General features: G+C 38.8%; 2 protein-coding genes across 3 annotated transcripts; one reads left to right on the forward strand and one right to left on the reverse strand.

Moving 5' to 3' along the window:
- Positions 1–441: 441 nt before the first annotated feature.
- On the forward strand, positions 442–22013 carry cnot6l (CCR4-NOT transcription complex, subunit 6-like). 2 transcript variants are annotated; one of them, XM_078251457.1, is made up of 13 exons: positions 442–536; positions 5282–5403; positions 7378–7564; positions 8761–8846; positions 9048–9137; positions 9313–9381; positions 9930–10087; positions 10863–11017; positions 12121–12272; positions 14455–14496; positions 15001–15228; positions 15551–15753; positions 18565–22013. In XM_078251457.1, the coding sequence occupies exons 2-13, from the start codon at positions 5292–5294 to the stop codon at positions 18784–18786; spliced, it is 1704 nt and encodes a 567-aa protein (XP_078107583.1). In that variant the 5' UTR covers positions 442–536; positions 5282–5291; the 3' UTR covers positions 18787–22013. The 2 variants fall into 2 exon arrangements, with proteins under 2 accessions (XP_078107583.1, XP_078107584.1); XM_078251458.1 differs by lacking the exon at positions 14455–14496.
- Positions 22014–24222: 2209 nt separating this feature from the next.
- Positions 24223–26702, reverse strand: LOC144518643 (interleukin-8-like). The gene is made up of 4 exons (XM_078251459.1): positions 26586–26702; positions 25854–25959; positions 25131–25211; positions 24223–24613 (listed from the first exon to the last, which is right to left on the reverse strand). The coding sequence occupies exons 1-4, from the start codon at positions 26650–26652 to the stop codon at positions 24553–24555; spliced, it is 315 nt and encodes a 104-aa protein (XP_078107585.1). The 5' UTR covers positions 26653–26702; the 3' UTR covers positions 24223–24552.
- Positions 26703–27553: the final 851 nt, after the last annotated feature.

Consider the following 27553-nt stretch of genomic DNA (forward strand, 5'->3'; position numbering starts at 1 on the left):
TAATTTCCAAACATATTGGTAAATACTCAAAACATACATCAGATACTAAATACGTATAAAGAATGTTTAGGTCTACTTTAATTTTCGGCATGCGTTTGATAAACCAATCTTTACTTATTTTAGTAAATGTTAGCCATTTCCAAAATTTAGAGAGGAATTCATACTATAATTTAACTGAACATTTTCTTGCTGGATTAAATGAATGCCGAATTTCCCAGTGTTTTATAGATATTCTAATTAAAAAACATGAATTAATCCTCTGCGAGTAAATGTATGATTTAATGTAAAAAACGAGTTTAAACCATAGTTTAAACACTCCATGTCTTGACCAATGTATGGTCTTGACACACGATGACATGAACGAGGGAGAAAATCCGGGGCCCCATGTCGTGTGCGGACGGGTACGAGCGGAAGCTGCGTTTGTTGTTCTTCCTTCTGTTTCCGAGACGTTCAGGGTCTAAACGGGTTCAACAGCCGTGTGTGCATGTCTCTACCAATTCCCTCTATAAATCGTCTTCTACTGCTCCCGAATGAAGGTAATGCCAATTCAGACTTTGTTGTTATGCTGCGGACATTTTGTCTAGGTTCTCTAGGGTTCGATCTCACCGTTAAATCCGCTTCTGATGTACCCACTCCGTCTACCCCCGCAGTCCGCCTCGGTAAGCCCGGGCGGCGTGCGCCCTGCTGCAGCTAGCCAAACAAATCCAACGCGGTGCTTTGAGCTCGCCGGACGCTTAACCTGTTCGTACTCCGTTTAGACAATATTTTAATAGTTTTAACAATTCGAAATGTTTAAATAGACATAACCAGAGGGCGTGTTAACCTCATTGCCAGATGTGACAGCTGGTGAGCGGTGGGCCGAACTTTTGCTGAACGGGCCCCCATCCATGTAACGTTAGTGCTTGTCACTTTTGACATTACAGCTATGTTTGGATACTCAGCTGTTAGTGCAGTTGCCATCGATACATATTTTCCATTTACAAAAACTCCCGCCTTGTTAAAATTATAACAGTTTCCAAAGCATCAGATTCAGAAAACCATTATCTGTCACAGCTCCTCGGAGTCTAAAATGTTGTTATCAACCCAGGCATGTGATAAAAGTCGCCGCTGCAGCTGTCTCCGCATGGCTGTGATATGAACCGTTGCCAGCAGGCCGTATATCTGCCCGCAGCCGCTCACTTGTGACCCAGAAGTGTGTAAACAAGTTATGTAAGTCTTCTCCAAACTTGTTCAACCCCAGCTAACCTCAAGGTGGCTGGATTCATAATATCATGCACCCTTTTTATATTTTCCCTTGTGCTTATATGTACGGTGTGCAGAAGTCAGTGGATAATAGCTAACAACTCATGCACTATTACAGTGGGGAGAACAAGTATTTCATACACTGCCGATTTTGCAGGTTTTCCCCCTTCAAAGCATATAGAAGTCTGTAATTTTTATCATAGGTACTCTTCAACTGTGAGTGACGGAATCTAAAACAAAAATCCAGAAAATCACATTGTATGATTTTTAAGTAATTAATTTGCATTTTATTGCATGACATACGTATTTGATACATCAGAAAAGCAGAACTTAATATTTGGTACAGAAACTTTTGTTTGCAATTACAGAGATCATATGTTTCCTGTAGTTCTTGACCAGGTTTGCACACACTGCAGCAGGGATTTTGGCCCACTCCTCCATACAGACCTTCTCCAGATCCTTCAGGTTTCGGGGCTGTCGCTGGGCAATACGGACTTTCAGCTCCCTCCAAAGATTTTCTATTGAGTTCAGGTCTGGAGACTGGGCCACTCCAGGACCTTGAGATGCTTCTTACGGAGCCACTCCTTAGTTGCCCTGGCTGTGTGTTTCGGGTCGTTGTCATGCTGGAAGACCCAGCCACGACCCATCTTCAATGCTCTTACCAACCTCCTTAGGGAAGGAGGTTGTTGGCCAAGATCTCACGATACATGGCCCCATCCATCCTCCCCTCAATACGGTGCAGTCGTCCTGTCCCCTTTGCAGAAAAGCATCCTCAAAGAATGATGTTTCCACCTCCATGCTTCACGGTTGGGATGGTGTTCTTGGGGTTGTACTCATCCTTCGTCTTCCTCCAAACATGGCGAGTGGAGTTTAGACCAAAAAGCTCTATTTTTGTCTCATCAGACCACATGACCTTCTCCCATTCCTCCTCTGGATCATCCAGATGGTCATTGGCAAACTTCAGACGGGCCTGGACATGCGCTGGCTTGAGCAGGGGCACCTTGTGTGCGCTGCAGGATTTTAATCCATAACGGCGTAGTGTGTTACTAATGGTTTTCTTTGAGACTGTGGTCCCAGCTCTCTTCAGGTCAATGACCAGGTCCTACCGTGTAGTTCTGGGCTGATCCCTCACCTTCCTCATGATCATTGATGCCCCACGAGGTGAGATGTTGCATGGAGCCCCAGACCGAGGGAGATTGACCGTCAATTTGAACTTCTTCCATTTTCTAATAATTGCGCCAACAGTTGTTGCCTTCTCACCAAGCTGCTTGCCTATTGTCCTGTAGCCCATCCCAGTCTTGTGCAGGTCTACAATTTTATCCCTGATGTCCTTACACAGCTCTCTGGTCTTGGCCATTGTGGAGAGGTTGGAGTCTGTTTGAGTGTGTGGACAGGTGTCTTTTATACAGGTGCAGTTAATACAGGTAATGAGTGGAGAACAGGAGGGCTTCTTAAAGAAAAACTAAGGTCTGCGAGAGGCGGAATTCTTACTGGTTGGTAGGTGATCAAATACTTATTTCATGCAATAAAATGCAAATTAATTATTTAAAAATCATACAGTGTGATTTTCTGGATTTTTGTTTTAGATTCCATCTCTCACAGTTGAAGTGTACCTATGATAAAAATTACAGACTTCTACATGCTTTGTAAGTAGGAAAACCTACAAAATCGGCAGTGTATCAAATACTTGTTCTCCCCACTGTATATGTGGCCCTGAGTAGTGCAGTCAGCAGACTGACAGGGGAGTTTAAATAACTTGCAAGCTGGGTGGCTTCAGAGAAGACCTGCAGATTGCATGGCTGCTAATAGAGCAGATGTAAGGAATTCCTGTATTTTTGACCGAGTAACTTTTTTTGCATGTCGATACTGCTTTCAAGCAATACTCCTAGACATGTTGTCTGAGAAAAAGCTTGTGAAGTTGATATGATAACCAATCAGAGGCATTTCTTTTTTATTTTCAAGTACATTGAGTTAAGCCATGACACCATGTCACTATACTATTATGTAACTGTTAAGCCTTTTAATGTATTGCATTAATTAGACTCTGAGATGCTATCTTGATGACATTGATTGATGCTCATTATATGACAGATATATTTTACTAATATATATCTTGTCTTAGTAGCATATTCTTCATTTTTACCTGCTTTGGGAAAACACATTGTGGTTTCTTTTTTGTGACACAATGTGTGTTATTAACAGCAATGTGTTATATTATAATGTCGTAGAGGTAGCATAAAAACGTGCTTTCCCAAAGACTGACGTACATCCTTTTTCAGAGCATAGGGCTGGAGATAAGAGTCCAAATTAGATTCAAGAAGGCTAGGTCAAAATCAAAGAAACTCTAGTTCTATTGGAGGCCAAAATGTGCATGCTTCAGTTGGTCTGGTTTATTTTGTACCGTACCCTTCAAAAAGTTTGACAACTGTGACATACAGATTGAAGTTTGAAATAATCAAACTGATGTTCAATGCAGTGAACTGTGTCCCACAGTTATACTGCATGAACCCAAACTCTTCACATAGGTCAAACAAAAACTGTGATACCCAATTGAATTGGTTTATATTTGTTAGTTGTTTGACACTTGAATTTCCCTGGGATTAATAAATAATCTATATATCTGCTTGAAATATTAGTTTAGACACCAGAATTGTGTAAAACCTTAACATCATTTGATCCTCATCATGATAAAATTTCACAGAATTTTCCCAGCGATATTTTTTGCAGACAAATCAACTAGTAAGATTACCAATGTTTTTTAAAGTTCTGTATAACCAAGAAAAAAAATTTGAGAAGTCCAGATTCAGATGAGAACATGTTTTTCTTTTTTGGAAAATGCTTTTCCAAAATGAGCCTATTAAGGGAATGATTTCAAAATATTTCTCGCATTAATAAGTTTAGGGGTGAGATCAAAGAGGGCAGGATTAATACCAAAATGGGTTGACTGTTGTTTGTGACTCTTATTTGAGACTCTTGTGGGTAAGCTGCTGTTGAGCGGAGGTCTGTATTCTGCACTAAAATCCCAACTGTTCAGTAATTAGCTGTGGCTTGTAGATCGAAAGGTTTATTCTCCTGATCTTCTCACAAAAGTATTTCTCCACCTGGATTCAGCTTGGACGGTCAAACTATTCCTTAAATCACGTGCTGAACACCATCATACCGATAATCACACGATGACATCAGTGTCTCAGCTCTGTATATAGATGGCCGTTTTTGTTGCAGCGTGTCATTGGTGTTTGGTGTTTTAAGCCCCCAACGTTGCCTTCCAGGCAGCGCGGCAATGGTTACGTTTAGGGTTAGCTGCCTGGAAGGCGACGTTGGAGGCTTAAAACACCATTGAGCAGTGTCATTACTGTCCTCCAGGTGCTTCCTCTGTGGTTTGGCTCAGATTTGGTCGAGACTTTGTGTCACTGTCATGCAGCCGTGTGCCAGTAAACACTGGCTGAGGCCGCCGACCCCACCAGATACTTTTTTGAATATTTAAATGGCTGGGAAAATATTTTGCAGGTGGCTGGAGAATTTTATGGGCCAACCGACACACACCTCACAACTTTGGTATTTCATGGTGCTAGATGACTCAAAATGTGTTTTCTGTTGAGAAAATCACAGATTTCTTATCCAAATTAAACTGAACATAAAGTATATTTTAAACCATACAGCAACAAGGCCAGAAAACCTCTTTTGTTTATTTGTTGTACAGCTGAAACAATTAGTTAAACTATTTTTTTTAAATTAATTAATCATTATCTGGTTCCCACCTTCTCCAATGTGAGGATTTTGCTGATTTTCTCTGTTTTATATCTTGGGTTTTGGACTGTTGGTCGGACAATTTGAGGACATTGCCTTGGATTGTGAGAAACTGTATTGGGCATTTTGATTACAGTTTTAGGAAGGAAACTCCCTGTAGGAGTGCTTTTTATTTATTCATATTTTTATTTGTACTGCTCTTTTTAGTGCGGGAAGAATAGCTCTGCTCTCTGTGTTTCTTGGTTTTCTTAATATAGACTATAATATCTGTGATTCTTGTGTTGTTTTTCAGATTAACAGGTATGCCAAAGGAAAAATATGATCCTCCTGATCCCCGCAGATGTTACACCATCATGCCAGCGGAGGAGGCGGCCAATGGGAAGAAGTCTTACTGGGCCGAGCTCGAGATTTCTGGTCAGTCAAACTAACTCCCTCTGGATCTGATTCCATAAAAGCATCCCAACTGAGACCAGCATAGCTCAGGATTGAAAATCACTACCATGTTTTTCATGTTTCTAATTTCTGTTTTTCCAGACAGTGATTTATAAGCAAAATGCCTTTTGTTTTGGGCATTTTTTGCCATTTTATAGACCAAAAGGTTAATTGATTGATCAAGAAAATATGCCAAGATGGTGTTGGTTAAATTACTTTTGGTTAAGATAATGAAGATCTGTAAACCCTATTTATGAAAACCATCATATCCCGGCTGAAAAACTTAATGTAGTTCTTGTTTTGGCATGAACATGTCAATGTTTGAAACTTAACAGATGTTTGCCGCAAAACAAAATTATATATTAAAAAAAAAAAAAAATATATATATATATATATATATATAAACATTGTTTTGTTCCCTGGTTCGATTGATCACAAAGTTTAGATATAACATTAGGGATCCAACTTTTTTAGTCCCGACACCAATACCTGGGTTTTGGGTACTGATCCCATACCAGTGTTTAAAGGTCCCATGGCATGAAAATTTCACTTTATGAGGTTTTTTAACATTAATATGAGTTCCTCCAGCCTGCCTATGGTCCCCCAGTGGCTAGAAATGGTGATAGGTGTAAACCGAGCCCTGGGTATCCTGCTCTGCCTTTGAGAAAATGAAAGCTCAGATGGGCCGATCTGGAATCTTGCTCCTTATGATGTCATAAGGAGGAAGGTTACCTCCCCTTTCTCTGCTTTGCCCGCTCAGAGAATTTGGCCCACCCATGAGAGAGAGACATCATGCCTTTCAAACGAGCAAAGTGGCAGTTGGTCAAGGCCACACCCCCACTCTCCACCTTGCCCCCCTCCTCTCCTCCTCAATAGCATTTAAAGCTACAGACACAGAAATGGCACATCCTAAGGAAAGCTCACTGTGGGACTGGCTCTAGTGGCTGTAATTCTGCACCAAGGCTGAATTTCGGGAAAGAGACTTCAGATACAGTATTAGGGGACCACTAAGGCCTATATAAAAGACACTTCAGATACAGTATTAGGGGGATCACTAAGGCCTATATAAAAGACACTTCAGATACAGTATTAGGGGACCACTAAGGCCTATATAAAAGACACTTCAGATACAGTATTAGGGGGACCACTAAGGTCTATATAAAAGAGACTTCAGATACAGTATTAGGGGACCACTAAGGCCTATATAAAAGAGACTTCAGATACAGTATTAGGGGGACCACTAAGGCCTATATAAAAGAGACTTCAGATACAGTATTAGGGGACCACTAAGGTCTATATAAAAGACACTTCAGATACAGTATTAGGGGGACCACTAAGGCCTATATAAAAGACACTTCAGATACAGTATTAGGGGACCACTAAGGCCTATATAAAAGACACTTCAGATACAGTATTAGGGGACCACTAAGGCCTATATAAAAGACACTTCAGATACAGTATTAGGGGACCACTAAGGCCTATATAAAAGACACTTCAGATACAGTATTAGGGGACCACTAAGGCCTATATAAAAGAGACTTCAGATACAGTATTAGGGGACCACTAAGGCCTATATAAAAGAGACTTCAGATACAGTATTAGGGGGACCACTAAGGCCTATATAAAAGCATCCAAAGAGCAGCATGTCATGGGACCTTTAATTAATCAGCTGTATGCATCACTGTGTGCAAGTTCTTTTATGTGTAAGGCAACATCAGACTTTACTTAAACATTGCTTTCCAAACTTTGTAAAACTACATTTCACAAATAAAATACATTTACTGAATTGTTATTTATTATTAAATTATAAATCATGCAGCAGTGGTTTGTTAACAATTCTTTAAAATGAACAGGAATAAATTTTTAAGTGCAGAAACAAATTGGTCAAAACCTAAACAGAATTACAATTCCAGTATTTAAAGACACGCCATTGTACCTGTGTTTGTCTTGACACAGGACGAGTGAGGAGCCTGAGCAACTCGTTATGGACGCTCACCCACCTGACGGCGCTGCACATCAACGACAACAACCTGAGCCGCATCCCGCCGGACATCGCCAAGCTGCCCAACCTGGTCTTCCTGAACCTGTCGTCCAATAAGCTCCGCAGCCTGCCCGCTGAACTGGGCAACATGGTCTCTCTCAGGTAGGCTGGTCCTGGCTAGGAGGGATGCCTTTAGGGATTTCAGGGACATGACTGACATCAGGCTCAAATAAGAGACATTTTAGACATATATATATATATATATATATATATATATATATATATATATATATATATATATATATATATATATACACACACACACACACCAGATGAGGATGTCTGTTTTTCTTCTAAACATATTTCTTGCTTCCACTCAGCATATCTGCTGACATTTGTCCACTTGTTTGAGGTTTACTCAGATGATTGAATCTTGCTAATGTCTTCATTTGAACAAAGCTTTTACTTCACTTAACAGTATGTATTTTGTCTATAAAAATACATAATTCTTTGGCTTCATTCAAGTGATTATGTGCCAAACAATCCCAAAGCTTAGAAGAAAAGTAATGATTAAAACACAGTGATCAAACACTCAGAAGAAAGCAGAAGATTATGAAATGTGTGGGTGGAAGTAGTAATCCCCTCCACTTTGACTGACAAACAAACACAAAACAAAGATGACAAAGGCACATTATGACTGGAAGACGTAATTGAAGTGACAACAAAGGACAACATGGTAGATGTTTTGACAACGGTGTGTGGTAATTCCTGAACAATACTAGCCTGACAAGCCAGACCCACATCAAGATGTTGGATCTGGGAACTCCCCACTGATAGAACTCAATCCGAGGGGCGGGATAAACAGTTGTCTTTCAAATTCTCTCTGCACGCAGTAGGATAGCTCTACAACCAGGCAGAGCAACGAAGAAGGTAGCGAAGCCAGTTGATAGATTAAACTTTAGCCGTATCCGGTCTGCAAAACTCCGAACACATCTTCCTTTTTTAAGAATGATTTCAGTGCCGTTCTTTGTTCTTTTCTCAAAGAAAAGCTTAACTCCAAGTCTTCCAGAAGACCGCTGTTCCCAGCAGCAGCAGCAGCAGCCATAAACCCGCCTACCGACTCTATACACGATGTGATTGGCCTGACCAGAGTTTGGTTTTTCCAGCTCGCAAGCCAACGGAGAGTGCCTAGACCCCCCCTGGCTGCAAATTAAATTAGCTGCCGCTAGGGTGCGTCTAGATTTCTAGGATAGAACAATACATCAATGACAAGTAATTAACACAATGTTGAGAAAGTTTGTGAAAGAGAAAAGACTGAGACACAAAATACTCATAGTTCTTATCCCATTGTCTTGCAGGGAATTGCTTTTAAACAACAATCTTTTACGAGTTCTACCTTATGAACTTGGGAGGCTTTTCCAGTTACAAACCTTGGGGCTAAAAGGTGAGGCTTTCTTTTAATTACCATTACATTCTGACAGATTGAAATTACCACTATCCACCAAAATGTGAGTACATTCTGGCTGCAACTACTCATTATGTATTTTCTAAACTTTCCTAAAAGCTGAACGTGACTGGTGAATTAAAAGTGTGAGTTCCCAGCTGAAATTATTTTTTTAATATTTATTATATGATTATTTTGCAGGAAACCCTTTGTCCCAAGACATCCTCAATCTGTACCAGGAGTCGGATGGAACCAGAAAGCTTTTGAACTACATGCTCGACAATCTAGCAGGTGAATGGCTCGGCAGCTTCACCTTACTACACAACCGTTTATTGGAACTCATGCATATTTAACTGGCAGTTAATTGTAAACCTGAGCAATGCAGCTGTATCATTGCAGGTATGCCATTGTGTTTGTCACAGACGAGTGGGCACTTATTCCTAATTTCCCTCTGCCCTGTTTGTAGTGCACCCAGAGCAGCTCCCCCAAAGACCTTGGATCACTCTGAAAGAGCGAGACCAAATGACTCCCACAGGTATGTTCATCAGGGCCAAAGTTATTGCAAGTTCAGCTGCTGGTTGGAGTAGAAATAATTCATGATACTGTATGTCTAGGTGAAACATGTATTCTTTTCTACTTGAGGCTGCAGCAGGATAGGTTTTTATATTCAGTTTCACTTCTTTTAGCAGCCTAAATCAGCATGTGGCATCACATCCCAACTTGCTGAGATACTTCTTTTCTTGCCTAAATTGTGAAACTGTGATTGTCATTCAATTGTTCACTGCTAACATTTACATGTAAATAGTTTTCTGAACCAATGATTCCCGACATGGTGGTCAGGACTAAAGGGTCTCAAGATAAACCTAAGGCGTCAGAAGTGGTAAAAGAAGAACAAAAAGTGTATTTATGCTTTATAGCACTTGTTAAATTCCAGTGTCAGATGGATTGTCAGTCTAATATCTTTCGAAAAGTAATTACCTGCAGCATTTGCATAATACTACATGTTTGTCTTGCTACTGTCTCAGTGTCAGATACGTAGGACGTATCCACGTGTAATCATTTTACATTTCCCACACTCTGCAGCCGTGTTCACGGTTATGTGCTACAACGTGCTGTGCGACAAGTACGCCACGCGACAGCTGTACGGCTACTGTCCATCCTGGGCCCTTAACTGGGAGTACCGCAAGAAAGGCATCATGGAGGAAATCACCAGTTGTGACGCTGACATCATCAGCCTGCAGGTAAATGAACGGCCTCTCAGCTTGAAGCTGACATCGCCTCCATGTTTCCCTTGTTACATTTCTGACTTAAAGCGGATTTTCTTGTGACCGGGTTAGCTCAGTTGGTAGAGCAGGCGCATATATAGAGGTTTATTCCTCGACGCAGAAGGTCCAGGGTTCGAGTCTGACCTGTGACTATTTTCCTGCATGTCTTCCCCCGCTCTCTCCCCTTTCATATCTAACTGTCCTACCATTAAAGGCGGAAATGCCCAAAAAAATTATCTTAAAAACTCAAGGAAAAGAGTGAAGAAAATCTGGGAAAATTTTTGAATTGTCAGAAGTTCAGAAAATCAGGACAGGGGGAGAAATAAAACAGAGATATATTTTACACTTGATTCTCAATATTATATTGTATTTTTGGGATACATGTATTGGAAACCACACTATTTAGCTGTTTAGAAAAACACTATTAAAATGCAAAGTTACTTTCAACTATATCCGTCATCTTTGAAATGGAAAGTTATAAATAAGTTATTGATTTTTACATCAGAATGAATGTGAGTAACCTTGTTCTTATGATATAATAAAAGCATTCCTTCACTTTAGGAACACAAAATCTCAGTTGATGTTGGTTAGTCTTTCCCACAAGAGAGGAGAGAACAACCTAATCTGGATCAGAATACCCCTCCTCCTCCTCCCACTGTATTTGCCTTTTATATTTGGCTGATGCTCACTCCTTTACACATACATTTCATTGACTCTTTTAGGTTACATTTATTGCCCTGTGTGTCTGCAGGAGGTGGAGACAGAGCAGTACTACACTATGTTTCTGGAAACGCTGAAGGAGCGCGGCTACGACGGCTACTTCTGCCCAAAGTCTCGTGCCAAACTTGTTTCTGAACAGGAGAGGAAACACGTGGACGGCTGCGCTGTGTTCTTCAAGACTGAAAAGTAAGTTGTTTTTTTTACACTTTACAGAACCTGATTTATTGAATACACTTGTCTGTTTATAGGTTTTTGTATTGTTTGGATATCGAAGAATGTTGTTTTGAAGTGAGCGATATTTATAGAGATTTACAGAAGTTCATTTAAAACTGACCATGACCACATTGACTGCGTGTTATAGGCAGGATGACTACGATTCATGTACACTACTGTTGAAAAGTTTGTAATCTCCAGCCACAAAAGCTTGACCGGATCCAGTCAGATGTCTGAGTGGACTACTCTATATGTTTGAATGTTTTTTTTATGCTTTTAGGTTGTAGAAAGTCCTCCTTTGCAAATAGATATTATTTAGATTTGTAACATGGAGAACAAAACGCCATACAATGGTTTAACCAGACTGACAACTGAAAGCGCAGAAAGAGCCAAAGGTCCCTCTGAGCAACAGTTAAATAAGAAGAGAAAAAATCAGCAGTCATTGTTAAAAGAAACAGGAAGCTTAGCATCAACATATGTGCAGATTTAAATAGTAAAATGTTTCAGTGTCAAGTGCACAATAATGCAGCATACAGTATAACAAGCTGGAATTAACAGGCAACATGTTGCTTTAGCAAAGCTCTTCTTCAAACTTTACTAGAGAAATAGGTTAGTCTAGGGTTAGCACTGTGGGAATATCAGCTGAACATACTATCAGCGAATCACAGTTAAACCTCTTCAATCTAACCACTGAGCAGACTGCAGAGGGCCCAAAGAAAACACACAATAACTCAATATTCAGAGCCACATTGCACCGTTGTGCTTTTTTGGACTGAAAAACAAATTCAAAACCGAAGGATATTTGGCTAAATGGAAGTTTGAATCATTTCATTCTTCTTTTGGGGCCAAAACTATTTCAAAGGTATATAATACATTTGGTGTCTGAATTATACTGTTTTTATCTCTGTTAAAATTATTATTATTGTTGTTATTATTAAAGGAAAGAAAAGAAAAAAAATCAATATAACTGATTCCAAGCTTTTGAACAGTAGTGTATGCAGTAAAGCAGGGACATTTTTACAAGCTTGAGTTTTCAAACTTGTCCGTAAAATGTTGCTTTGTGGATGTTCCTGCAGGTTTACTTTGGTCCAGAAACACACTGTGGAGTTCAACCAGGTGGCCATGGCCAACTCTGAGGGCTCAGAGGTCATGCTGAACAGAGTGATGACCAAAGACAACATCGGGGTGGTCGTTCTGCTCGAGGTCAACAAGGACATGTTCTCCGATGGTAAGAACCATCTTCAGAACATCGAAGACAACACTTTTCAAGCCTCAAAGCATTGCAGGTTCACAGAAACATACCATTTTTGCCTATGGGGGCAGTAACTAAGCATGATTTTAATTTAGCAAGGAATCTGTCAACATTGTTATTATTTATTGTTTGGTATGTAACATGTCAGAAATGAGTGAAAAGGCCTCAAGGTGACGTTTTCATTGCTTGTTTTGTCCAATCAACAATCCACCACCCAAAGATATTCAATTAACAATACACACAAAAATGACTTAATTGCTTATTGATTATTAGTCTGGCTTACCGAATGTACAGTGCAGGTATAAAGCGCTGCATCTGTGGCTTCGCGCCACCCAAGACCATTGTGGTTTGTTTAAAGAAATGCAAGGAAAGAAAGATCCTAGAATGTTAATTCGTGCAGCCAGACCTTACTTCAGCGCTGACACAGCACTGTGGAGAATGCGATACTAATCATACGTTATCAAAAGTTAATCAACTAACTAACTAGGTATATTAATAATCTGGGCAGTATTTACTGTGCATGTGAATTAACCCTCTCACATTTGTAGTTTAAACTTTAACCGTTAAAAAGACATGCATAGTGTTATTATTAATGTGTAATATATACTGTACATTAATCCATCATCACATAGTAGCGAAAAGTGTAGCCCAAAAAAAGTTAAAAAAAAACATTGCAGGCATCTTGTAAACAGCAATCTGAAATTATGGGTTATAAATAAATAAAAGTAGCACAGAAAGTCTATACGCAGTAAAGTATTTTTGCCACAAGGTGTCACTTGTGAATTTGATTAGAAATAATCAATAAAATCCATTTGATGTTGTTCAATGGAGTGATATAGGATGAAAGAGTGATGTTATATGCAAATACATGTACAGAATATTTCTGTTGGTTCAATAAATCTGTTCTGTTGTGGTTTAAACTTATTATATAATCAGTATTTATCAGTTAATTTAATAAACTTTTTTTTTTTAATTACATGCAGGACAGTGTTGTTCCATGTATTTAACAGTAATCATTAGGGGTGTGCACCTCTCCCTTTTATAAGAAGATCTGATACGTATCTAGATACATGGACTACGATACGCTTCAGGGACGATGCATTTTAATATATGACTCCGTTCAATTCAATGTTGAAACAATTCGGTCTGATAGATGCAGTTAATATTTCTTTAATGTACACATATTCATTTCCCATTATAAATTTAAAAAATCCAATTCCATAAAAGAAGCATTGCCTACCTTCAAATAAATATATATTTTGTAAAAGGAAAAGGGAATAGTAAAGCTAGATGTTAATATACACTGTAACTTCAACTTAATCGCACATAAACACACCCGTCTCTATCAACGGCATTGCACACACGTCCGCTTCGTTGGATTGACAGCAAAGCTTCAGTCAACCAATTCGTGGTCTATATCCTTTGGGTTCCACTTCCGGGATTGCTCGGCTGCTGCAGGAAATTCCGCCGGATGCATGTTATTTTCCGTTTCCTTCCGCTTTCTTTGTGATGGAATTTTAAATTCGGTTGATTTATGAGGACTATTGTTAAAGGAACACGCCGACTTATTGGGACTTTAGCTTATTCGCCGTAACCCCCAGAGTAAGACAAGTCGATAAATACCCTTCTCGTGTCCGTGCGTGTTGTACGCAGTAGGATAGTTGGAACCAGTTACCTGCAGGTTCTGTGCTAGGCTAAGCTACCGGTGGAACCGTCAGACAGCGTTACAAGTTGATGTTCGAAATGTCATTACAAGTGCCTACCCATGTGCAGTGATTCCTTCCGAGGGAACACAGCAAATCTGACTGCCTGACACCACAGCTGAGCCAACAGAGCCGAGAGTTGCAGTTAAGAGTTCAAGAGCTATTGTGCATGCATAAGTAACTACGCAACAGTGGGCTCTTGAACTTTTGACCTGCTGCAGCCTGCGCTCTGCTCTGCTGGCTCAGCTGTGGTGTCAGGTCACAGCCTCTTGCGACATAGTCATTACTAAGGACATAACAACGGCAAATCGTTTTTTGTATGGAAAAAATCAATTTTGGAATATTGGATTGTATGAGTTCGACAATCGACTAGTGTGGACTTCACTGGAAAACAGGAAATAAGCAGAGGTATGGATTAACACAACTTTTATGCCTTTCTGTCACATCTACTGCAGTCAGATTCGCTCTGTTCCCTCGGAAGGAATCACTGCACATGGGTAGGCACTTGTAATGACATTTCAAACATGTTTAGAGGCTAAAAACACGTTTAAAACTTGCCCTGTTTAAGCCTGTGGGGTGCTGATGTAGTCGGGTGTAGTCGTATCTGTGATAATACACCCGGATACCGATTCATATCCTAGTAATCATACATGTACTTTCTATTTTCACTCAAGTTCTGTAAATCCTTTTAATTTTTTTATTTTATTGTGTCAGCACTTTCTGAGTTTCTAAAGTTGCATCAGCTATGTGTTTTTTTGTTACCAAAATAAGGTTTCATTTGGGAAGTTTCTGGAATGCAAACAAGCCTTTTTCCACTTTTTGTAAAGTTCCTTTTTTTATGTTTGAGGTTTTGATCTTTTCATAATTCCCTAATGAGGGAGTTTCATGTTACCTAAGCCATGTTTTTTATTTCTTAAAAACCTAGTGGACCTGATTTTAATTCCTCTGTTTCATTGGCTGCATATCTGTGGCATAACCAATTTTTTCTTCTCTGTTTTCAGGCATGAAGCCCCCACAGGAGAGGCAGCTGATCCTGGTGGCCAACGCCCACATGCATTGGGACCCCGAGTACTCGGACGTCAAGTTGATCCAAACTATGATGTTTCTGTCTGAGCTGAAGAGCATCGCTGAGAGGGCCTCAGGCTCCATGGCGACCGGTTCGCCGACCTCCAACCCGTCCTCCATCCCCATCGTCCTTTGTGCTGACCTCAACTCGCTGCCCGACTCTGGTAGGACTGTCTCACTCTTCAGGATCCTCGTTTCAGTCTCAGTCTTTTAGTCCTCCTCAATTACTGTTGCTGCAAATTTTGTTTTGTATGTTGGTATTAAGGTGTTATTGCTGGATTGCTGCAATTCTGCAAAACTTATATGCTGTTTAGTTTCTTCACTCATTGATATCAGTGTTCGTCGTCGTGCATATCAAATATCGGTGCCTTGATCTCCATTAAGACAAAAACACAATCGATTTGTAGGGTTTTATAAATAAAAGGGATGTTCTGGATTAATGCGATGCACTTTTACATTAAAAAGTCTACCTTTTGTATGATCCAGGTGTGGTGGAATACCTGAGCAACGGAGGAGTGGCCGAGAACCACAAGGACTTCAAGGAGCTACGCTACAATGAATGTCTGACCAACTTCAGCTGCAACAGCAAGAACGGCAACTCAGATGGAAGCATCACACACAGCTTCCAGCTGAAGAGCGCCTACGACAGCAATCTGATGCCTTACACCAACTACACATATGACTTTAAGGTAAAAACCTTTTTGAGGCAGGAAGTTTTAAGGCCAGATACTATAGGCAAAACATAGTTGTTGTTTTTTTCCATGTACTGGTCATTTTTTTTGATTTTGGGCTATTTTGCTTACATAACATGTCTTCTTTCAGACAAGTGGAAAGAAAACGACCAAAATACACATTTCTGTGTTTATTTTACTTTGTGTATTTGCGTCTGTAGATTTCTCCTGTGGACATGTTTTTAAAGACCGTTTTGTCAAAAAGAGTTTGTTCTTAGACTTTGAGCCAGAAATCTCCACCCTCGTAGCACTTACATCAGAATCAGAAAGGGTTTTATTGCCATGTACGTTTTTTAACACATACAAGGAATTTGTTTTAGTGTTATTGGTACACGTCACACATTCTCTAGATGGGATATTAAACAATATAAGTATAGGTATAAACAATATAAGTATATGTACACAGTATGTATTAAATTAAAAATAAAGATAGAAATAAAAAAATAAAATAAATAAAGAGCAAAGAGCATTACAGCAGACATTCCAGTTTCATTGCTATCTATTTTGTTAATATACCATTCATAGCCTGACTTATAGAATTAGCCCATATTAACCCAGTACTCAGGTACCCTGCATGTAGAAATTAATACACTGGAACTCGTGTTGTGATCATGCCAAACATCAGCTAAATATTCGATAAATCAACCAAAAACTTAAATAAAATAATTCTCTTTGAATCTGTCTGAACTACCCTTTTCACTGAGGCTGATTTCCTCCTGCTTTCAAGATGCATTTGGCAAAAGTTACTGTACAGTACAGTGGTTGAGCATCAAGTTAAAGGACATGCAGCTCAACATTGAGTGGTTAAAACCCGAAACTAGCTGATGTATACAGTAATAAGGTAGATTCAGTTATGTGGAATGTTTTATATCATTATGAGTATTTTCTGCTGTGGGAGATCCTAGTGGGAATGGAAACCCTGAACACTGCAGTGAGAGTGAGCTATGATTTACCTTTTAGAGTGCTGCAAAAAGAAACGGTTTTTTACACGTTTTATCTTTTAGATGTGTTTGTGGTGAAGCGTATATGCCTGTAATTGTCTTGTCGTCTCTGCTCTGGTTTCTAATGAGTCATGCAGGCACACAGATTCAGTTTTCTTTTCTTTTTTTTTGCTCCTGGCTTTTACATCGGTAGCAATTGACTTCCCCTTACACAAACTTTAACTTATGTTAACTTTAACATGTAAAGGTTCTTGCAGAAACAAATAACCAAGCGGATCCTTATTTTTGTAAAATCAAAGAATCCCTCTTTTGTGTAGAAGTTCATGTTTTTTTGGCAGTATCTTACGTTGGTGCCATTAGTTGTACAGGTGCGTCATCACTGAGTTTTTTTTTTTTACATTAGTATAAACAAATTGGATGACTAATGAATGGTAAGAGGGGCAGAAATGAGTCAAGCACAGTGTGCAAACATCAACCGTCCAAAGTGTTTTTAAGAGATTACAAGTTTTTTGGTCTGGAAACAGTCAGTAGGCTTCTGCTTCAGCAACATTATCAGTGGGCAAAGATTAAAATTACAGTGGATGAGCCTTTGGGCTTGAAAAGTTTTTTCCTTTGCGCAAATTTCAGCATAAACCCTTCCTGTACACAACAATGTTGTCAAACTTCTCAAAGATTTATCTTTCGATTGACAACTCTAAGTCAAAAAAATGTTGTTGTTTTTTTTATTTTTATTATTTGAGTGAAAGATCCAACAGTCTTTGATCAGTGAATGTTTCCAGACCAAAATCTTAAAGGAAATGATTCTGTCTGGGGCTCAAACCACAACATTACATTATCAAACATGCGTTTTTCTGCAGGTCTTCCTATCTACCTTTTTGCTCTCGGACAGAGTACGGGATCTTTTCCTCGTTATTCAACCTATAGTGGATTTTCTGATGCACTTGTCCCTCAACATTTGGCCAAGTCTGCTTAAGAACATTGTTCATACAGTATGTTCATCTGAGACTAAAATGTGGTTATACAAACTGAGCAGGTAAAATCTTTGAGAAAAACACTGACGTGGCAAAACTGAAGCGTCTCTGCCATCTGTAATCTCTTATTTTATAGTGTTTTGGCCAGAAGATAAAGTGGCATCAATTTAATGAAGTGTTTCCCTACAGTAGTGAAATTACCAGTGAAGTGTATCATTTTGTTTTGATACAGATGCCAGGACATTACCCAACACTGTATTTAGGCAAAGGTGTGCTGCTTTTATGTTGAAGGGAGTTCGACATTTTGAGAAATACACATTTTCGTTATTTTGCCGAACGTTAAATAATAAGAATGATACCGTTCTAATGCGTTTCAAAAAAGCTACTACTAACACACTGTTAGCTCAGCTTAGCACAAAGACTGGAAACAGGGAAACTGCGAGCCTAGCTCTGGCCAACCTCCACCTCTAAAGCTCACTCACTAAGAGATTATATTTTCTGTATTGAATCTAGGGTTTATGTGCAGGATTATAACTGATTTGTTTCTACCATCAGGCAGAGTCAGGCTAGCTGTTTCCCCTTGTTTCCAGTGCTTGCTCAGTGCTTAGCTAAGCTAATATTCTCCTGCCTGTAGCTTCATATTTAGTGTTCATAAATCAGAGTGAATAAACGTGAATAAGCTCATTTTCCGAAATGTCAAACTTTTCCTATACAAAAAAAGAATTCAGATTTTTCTTAAATGGAAATACCTGATCTGATTAAGAATTTAGTCAAAGTTTAGAGACACATTTCCATCACAACTCAGAACAGATTAAAGTTGGCTGCCCAGCCTTAAATTGATATGTTTGTGTCTGCAGGGCGTTATCGACTACATCTTCTTCTCCAAGACCCACATGAGTGTCCTGGGCCTGATGGGACCGCTGGACAGCCAGTGGCTCATCGACAACAACATCACTGGCTGCCCCCATCCCCACATCCCCTCGGACCACTTCTCCCTGCTCGCCCAGCTGGAGCTTCACCCTCCCCTACCCCACCCGCTCAAACCCCTCAACGGACTGCACCTGCCCGTCCACAGGTAGTGCAGCCAAAGAGAGCCCCACCAACCCCTTCCTGCCTCACCTTAAAAAACACTGTCCACCCCCCCCCCCCTCCAGCTTTATACAGGACACTGTACAGTTTACTGATCATGTTAAAACTCAGATACCATCTGACCCTTCCAACCCTGAGACACACCTTCACAAAAGGAGTGAAGTATTCGCCCGTTTGTTGCTCCTTTTTGTGTTTTTGCACACTGTAAATGTTTGTTTTATTACATTTCCCCCCCCCCCCCTTGAAAAGGCTTGATACCAAATGTTGGGCTTGGGACGAAGTTGCGATGGTAACCCCCAATGTCAATTGTTTTATTTGCCTTAGATCATAACCGCTTGTAGATTCTGCTCCTACAACAACAAACCTTAACTATTAACTTTTTAAAGAAAAAACACACATCAGATTAGCGGGATTTTTTTCTTTCTCATTTCACATAGCTGTGAAATTTTAGAGTAAAAACACAACAAAATATTATTGCTGCAACACAACAATCCCAGTCGATAGAACTGGAACCTGCTATCACTCCCAAATTAACTGACAGGTATTTTAATGAAAGGAGGAACCCTACAAACAACTGAAAGTTAGGAATGTTTACGAGGATGCGAAAGGTTTGTTTACAATCACAGGTCCATATTTTCAGCCGAGAAATACTTAATTCAGTTAAACGTTATAGCTGCATTTTTAAAGATTAAAAAGTACTGATTGGGCGTTTTTTTTTAAATAATGTAACGACACTAAATTGGTGTGTTTCATATGGGAACTAGAATATGAAATCACCTCTTGCCACAGCTGCTTGTAAATAACAACAGCACTGATAATATCGAAGACAGATTATTTTAGGTGGCTTTCAGATTGATACTTGTTTTGTGGATAATTTGGGATTATGTTGCCTGGTCCAATTTTAAGGATTTCACTCGACTCATCCTTCTTGCTAGGTAGCAAATCTCAACCAGAAAGCTACCTCACGGTGCTGCGTTAATGTTGCTGAGCTGCTGTGTTCACTTCTATCATTTCTTTTTCTTACATAAAACAGGTCTTGAACCTCTCTTTAGTTGCTAAATATTTAACTTGCAGAGGTCTCATGTTCATCTCGTCCGATTTATGCTCATTGTGATTTAAAAGATGCAACTTGTGAGATTTCTGCAGCACGATGATGTAATAAAATGATTGGTTCATGTCAAATCAGTGCTCAGATCTCAAATATTAATAAGCATTGCAAACAAATTAGCCCCCTACTCTTTGAATTGCATTGAAAAAAAAATAGTTTAAGACATGAACTATATTTCAAACACAATTCTGACATTGACCAACAATGCTCTTAATACTTTTAGCTTTTTGAGTCGTGCTTTCAAACACCTACGGTCTTAAGAGTATCGTCCCGTTTCCCCTTACCTCACTGGCCAAAGAATCTCCCCGGAATTAATGACTTATGCTCTGTCGACAATAAGATATTTATTTATTGTTGCCAGAGGGAAAAAAAAACTTCCTGAGAAGAATCTGCCAATGATTTGTGACCAGGAGCCGAATGTATTTAGCAAAGGCTCCCTATGAAATTGGTTGTCGGATCCTCTTAATGCCAGATTCCTGTGGACTTTGTATATTTGTGCCAGATGATTAGAACTCATAGCCCTTTATGTAAGTTGTAACTCAGGGCTATGCTATGCATCCAGCAGTACCTCTCAAACTGAAGACTCTGAGTCACGTCGTAAGAGCAAAACCAAACGGCAAGCTATTGGTATGGAAATCCTTTTATAAAGCACAGGTAATGTATGTACTTACATACATATATGTTGTTGTTGTAGAAGTCCCATGTCTTGGTGCATTTTTTTATAAAACTGCTGCTAGCCTTTTGCTTTATTATCAAAAAAGAAATCAGTCTTACTTTTGAGGTGCCAAAAGGTGCAAAAAGTGTTTATTTAAATTTGGTTAAGACATTTTCATTTGGTTTACTTGTAAGGCTTTTTAAGAGAGGCACGAGTATCAATGTGGGATTGATAGGATTAATGAATGCAGTGGTAGGACTGGGTATTAATACTGTTGCAGTACCTGAGTTTCAGTACCAATATTATTTTGAGAAATTCCAAATTAAAAACATTTTTGAAAGAAATAAGCGATTTCTCTACAGAACCCCTTTTGTCTGTTACAATAGGGGCCAGACTTCTCAAATGGTTAATATCGTCTAAACCAGTGGCTCCAAACCTGGTGTCATGAGATAATTAACATGGTAGCAAACAAGACATTTTTATTTTTTGTCTTTATTTTTGGGACTTTTATGTAGTCTTTTTTTCTGTATAGTTGGTGTCAGGTACATTCTAAAAATACAATATACATCTCTGATTCAAGAATCAGTTCAAAAGATTACGAATCTGGTCAGACATTCAATGCCAGCTTTCAGTACTTGACATTTCTCGATACTTTGACACTTTTTGATGGGTCCAAAATAAAATATTGAGGTTTGATACCCAGCCCTACCTCTGCAGGGGAACTCTATAATAGCTGCCTACACATGCTCTCACAGTGTTTAACATATCAGGCACATTTCACACTGTAGTGTCTAGTAAACCCTGACGTTTTGAGATTGAATTAGTTAAATTAGTCAAAGCATTTGCTCTGTTCAGTATTTGAATAGAAAAGCCATAATTTTGGGATAAATGGTGTCCGCACAACACAGCACCCTGTAACCTCAGCTTTAAACCGTAGTCAGATCAGTATCGGCTTTGCTTCATTTGCACATGATTTGACGCTGACAATGCTAACGGATACACCTCCAGTTTTGGTGGAGTTGATGAAGTCTATCTTTTTGAGCATTTTGAGGCCTATACTTCACTCCTAAACTCACAGGGTTTTCTGATTTTGTACAACAGCTGTACATGATTTAAATTGCCTTTGCTGACAGGGCATCTTTCACATCTGTGAGGGTAATGTACCATTCTCTGATAAAGGGGGCGTATTTTTCTCACCAATCAAAGATGTACCTGGTGTTGTACTTTTTTTTTTTTCTTTGCACAGTGCACTAAGATCTCATATGTGAATACAACTTCCACCTGTCTCTGATACTCTTGTAGAGACAAAACTGGTCTCAGTCCAACTTTTATTTTGAACTATTTTCAGCAATTTCTGTCTCTAACATACATGCAGTCTTTCAATTGGTACTTTGTACAATTCAGTATTACCAAGTTTTTGAGAAAAAAAGATAAATGTTCTAGGTTTAAAAGCAGTTTGTCTTGATGGCTTTCATTTCTCCAGTGCACATCTTTTCACGCTCTGAGATGCTTAATCAAAATTAATTTGGTACTCTGATGTTTTTCCAAAAATGTTTTTCGAGATCCCCTTTACACATACCATCCAACATCCACAGCCACTTCCTTTACTATCATTACCTAGAGCATTTGCCCTGTTAATTTAGTCTCTGTAGAGCACACCTCACATACTTTTTCTACAAACAACGTGCCTAGTTTGTACAATTTCTCCAACAGCAGCACTGCCCATGAGACCAAGACGCTCAGAGATTAACCCAGCGCCATCATCCATCCATCCAGCCATCCATCCTTTCATCCCTCCAATCCAATCCAATGACATCATAAATAATTGATACTGAGGAATCATTGCTTACCTCAGACTGCTTTCTGTTTTTTTTTTTTTTTTTTATCAAATCACTTTTTTGTATCCATAACATCAAGGACACTTAATTTCTACTAGATATCTGAAATTCACACACACTTGTTTTGTTGCAGTTTCTCTGCAAAGAGGTGGCTGTATCTTTCACAAGATTATCACGACCATCATCGCATGCGATTTCTGAATGTAAAAACCCTGTTGTTCAATATCTGGCCCTGTTTTGTTTTTTTATCTTCCACTGTTGAGTTTATCCGGGCTGATTTTACAGCAATGTGGTTGCTACATGAGGTTTTAAGTCTTTGGTGGCCAATAAGACGAATGAGGATTATCTGACAAAGCATTTAGCATTTGGACGAAGGGTTTGCTGTCTTTAATCTGCTTTTACATGTTGAATTTGACGGCCTCGAACTAGGCCAGGTCGCTGCATTCAAATCGGGAAACATAAACTTAAAGGATGCTGCGTAAATGTTTTCTCCCAGTGTATTAACCTGTGAATAATGTGGAAAAGGAATTCAAAAACACGAACAAATGCCAAATAAGTCTGATTAAAAAGTAAATCCTCTTGTTATTTTTTTACAATACTGACCACAGGTTAATGCACTGGATAATTTGCTGGAATGAGGCTATTAGAAATTTGGACTACAAAGGGGACAGGCAGCAACTTCAGTGTCCGAAAGTCTTCAAAAGTCTTCTTCTGTCAGTTGCTTTGACAGCCTAAAAATTCTAACTTCCAATTGGCATCTGTCAGTTCCAAGAATGACAATAACAAGAAATGCAAGGGTTTTTTTTTTTTCTGGAGACAAACTATTTATGTCCTTGGAGCATTTCTAGAAACAAAGTAATTTAAAGTCGCTGCCTTTCAGTAACTTTGAGCAGATGTTGTATTCATGTGACGTAAAACTGGGTGAGGATCCTCAGCCACCAGCAGTCACCAACAAAGGTGCTACATTATTTCTCAATAGTATTTTTAAGAACTGCACTTAAACCTGTTGTATTTAACAACAGTGTTAAGTTTATGTTATCAGATTCCAGACAGGCAGCTCTTCACCACAAGGGTTTTCAGTCCAACTAGCTTCCACCACAGTCAAGAGGAAGCAGTCAGTGAGCGTTTGGATGGAAGGAAAACTTGCAGCTTTGTGGTGGAGAGCTGCTAAACGTAGACGGAGCACGTTTGGTATTGTGGAAGCCAAAGTGTACATCACGTCTGACGACTAAATGTCAAAAAGGTGCAAAACTTAGTGTTTGACTGCGAGGACAAGTGGAAGTTTGTCTAACGTAGGAGGGCTGAGCTGACTTTGTGGTTTTCCTCTGACAAAAAAACACATCTGTCCTTTGTAGAGTTCCTTTTCCAATTTCCATTTGTTATAAAAGTTAAAGTTGCACATTGTAGGCGAATAATAAAGTTTTGTTCTCTAAAGTCATGAAGGCCCAGTGGAACTTGAATTTCCCAAAAAGACGAAGAAGATTTAAAATCAGTAAAAGGCACTAAATCCCTTTGTTAGTTTATCTTTTTAGAGATATCATTTTAAAAAACTATGACATATTCATAACTTAAAAATAAGAATGACTACAGGACTTTTCATCGATGTTGAGTGAAGACCTGCTCTAATCTGATTTTTTTAATGCTTTCCCCAAAAATCTGATATTAGATTTTCATCCAAATAAGTGATTTGGTTAAACTCCTCAGTGGTTCCTGGGGGCCCTGTGTCTCAACACTTATGTATAGAATAGAGTTTCTTGCCATGTTGAATCACTGATATTCCCATGAATGAATGGAGGACTTCTACAAAGGCTACAGCTGTGTTTAATATGTGAGCTGTTACACCTCAGTTGAAACCAAACATGCTCAACCGCACTTGTATCATCTCTTAACACAAAGCCCCGACTCTCTCCACCTCCTGTAGGCAATAAACATCTCATTTTTTGAAGAGTCTTTTTGTCTGTGTCTTTAATTCTTTATGAGAAGACATGGATACAACACAATCATGTCAAAGGTTACAGCACCATCGTTAATATAGTCAATGCATTTGATTCACATTATTTAGTCAGCTTTACAGGAAAGCATTCTCTATTTTGTGCTTTGAAACTATTTTACTTTACAGTACAGATTTAGGATTTTTGTTACGAACAAAATGTGATCAAAAGTGAATTGTGGAAGCAGTGGTGGACACAGTGGTTGAGCTGGAGTTCACATTTGTACTGTAATTAAAACAAGACAAGAACAAATAATTAAAGACTGGAGTGAATAAGCAATAAAAGACAGCTTAGAGTTGTATGATGATCAGGGATAACATGATAACTAAGCAGGAAAATATACAGTATTATACAATCCTAGTAACGTTTCTGGTACCATTATCACAATAACTGACTACCAACACAAAATGTGAGCCCTTCTTTTGTTACAGTCCATCCTTTAGACACAATAAAATAATATTAAAGAAAGAGAGGGCGGAGAAAATAATTTTTTCTCTGTATTTGCTTTCAGGGACACAAAATGAAGTGTGGAAAACTAAAGGCAGAAACACAAAAAAACATAGTGACACATCTCCATAACCACCACTGTACAATGTACATTTTTTTTTTTTTTTTTTTGTTTAGGGCTACAACTAAATCGTTTAGCTTAAAAAATTTAACTTGTGAAAAGTTTTGATTTCAAGGAGCCAAATGTGACTCCTTCAAATTGCTTTTGTTGAAAAATGCCAAATAAAGTCATTACTTTCGGAAAGACCTAAGCAGGTCGTTGACCCACTGCACATTTGGGTTGACACAAACTCTAGAGCCGTTCCTCCTGGTGATTCTGTGGAGAAAGAGAGGGGTTAAAGAAAATGTATTAACAGGGGAGAAATTCTCACACTGGACTCAATGTTTGAGTAAACCTGTTGAGTGAATGTAAATTTCCATTCAGAGGCATTTCAGAGTTACAGTAAAATAGGTTTCAGTTAAACAAAAGTGGAACATAAAGTACATTTACTGAAGTTGTACAGTACTGTAGATGTGTGTTTTGAACTAGTTGCTAACTTACCTTTTCCATTTTGTACAACTTTGTACTTTTACACTGGTACTTTCACTTTTGCTCTTAGTGCAGAAGTACTTTTAGTTAACAAGCAGGTATCTGTGTTTATAGCTAGCCTGACTCTCTACAAAGTTAAGAAATAAGAAAATAAGTTAATTAGCTTTTTGCTGGTGGGCATAGTTTTGAACTGTGGAGAGAGACAGGCTAGCTGTTTCCCCCTGCTTCCAGTATTTATGCTAAGCTAATCCACTTGCTAATCAAGCTCTGTAGCTACTGCACAGACATGAGAATTTTACATATTGCTACTTTTACTTGAGTAAAGAATCCTCTTTCACCTCTCACGGAGTCAAGCTCGGCTATTATCTCAGCTCAAAGCTGACAGTTCCTAACAGTCCTGAAGTCTTTGAATCAATCTTAAATACTCACATGATTTCAGTCCTGCGACAGTGTCCGGAAATAGGAATCACCTCAATTTTCTTGATGACCCGAAAAGGAACGGGAGTAGAGAGCGTCTGTATGCAGATACACCTCGCTGTGAAAATGAAACATTTTAAAAGCTTAATTATAATGTTTTATTATATATATATATATATATATATAAAGTTTTGTACTTTAATATGTAGCGTTTAAATGCAAAAAGTAGTGTTGATTTCTGACAAAATAATGAAAAGTAAAAAATCTTATAAAACAAAATAAAATAATTAAATGTAAAAAAAAAGAAAATATATTTGAACAGCAATATGAGATCTGATATATTTTGAGTTTTTTGTCAAATTGCCTGCTTACTGCAAGGTATCAAACTTAATACATAAATAAGGTTATGAGAACAATATTAACATAAATTGGAGCAGCATAAAGTGCTTAAAAATGTCTTGCTTGAAATATCATTATATGCAGAGGACACCTTATTGTTTTATTAACTTTAGTTTATCTGGTGTTAGAGTGACATAAACATACATTAAAGCAACAGAAATTGCCTAAAAGATTAGTAAAATATAATTATATGCAGATGACATGACATCTTATTGTTTAACTTATTGAATTTAAAAATTCCAAATTGAGAGAAGGCAGTCAAACGGACTGAATTAAGAAGATTTTAAGAAAACTCTACCTAATCAGGTAATTAACTGCTTTGAACGTAAAAGAAAAATCTCTTACCCTGCAGAGAGGCGATGCAAAAGCAGAAAGTCAGAGCAGCCAGGAGGAGCAGTGGTTTAGTTGTCATCTTGGCGGTTGGTTTGATCTTTCAGCACCAATGAGGATGTGAGAGTGATGTGAGAGTGAATAGAGTAGAGTCTGGCTTTATAAAGTGAAAAAAAGGAAGTGTGCGTAGGAAGCGCACTGTACTTTTCCTGTCTTAACACATCAAAATGTAAAAATGTGGCATCTTGATTTTTTAGGGGGGTTTCTGCTGAATGAGTTTTGAGTTATTTCTGAGGGTCTATTTTTACTGATCTTTTCAAGCAGGCGCCACTACGCATTACTGTAAAATAAAATAATGTACTTAATGATCTTTCATGGACTTACAATTTTTGGATTCTATTGTCACATTGACGCCACATGCCTGAGTGAATAATTGTCTAGCACTGACTTATGACAATATGAAAGGCAGTGGTATTAACTGGGAGAGTTTGGATTGTTTGGATTGTATGAGGTACTTATCCATAGTCTGTGTATTATCTAGATGGATATACAGTAGCTGGGAACAAGCCAACGGCGATATAATGTAGGTAATACACTGACTATGGAGAAGTACCTCATACAACCCCACTTCAAAATATCTGAACTATCCCTTCAAAGCTAAAACTAATTGGCCAACGTTAGAGAAGGGTAATTGTTAAAAGAAACCAACTTTGACTGTTGGTAGAAGATGGGATGCCAACAGCGGTCTCCAATGTCAAAGTCACAGGAAAGTCTTTTTCATTTGCCTGAAGAACTATTGCTGTCGGTTTTCTGGTAAAGACAGTCTGGGCATAGCCAGCCAATCATTTTACTTGTTGTGGTTGAGTCCGATAAGTTAGAAAATTATTGGATGAGATGAGATGAGACGTTTAGGTAAAAGGCCAAGTGCCCAATAGACACAGGGGTTTGGCGTGATTGCAATCCCACCCTGACGTTGTATGAGA

This window comes from Sander vitreus, chromosome 5, assembly GCF_031162955.1.
Source record: "Sander vitreus isolate 19-12246 chromosome 5, sanVit1, whole genome shotgun sequence".
NCBI classification, from domain to species: domain Eukaryota; kingdom Metazoa; phylum Chordata; class Actinopteri; order Perciformes; family Percidae; genus Sander; species Sander vitreus.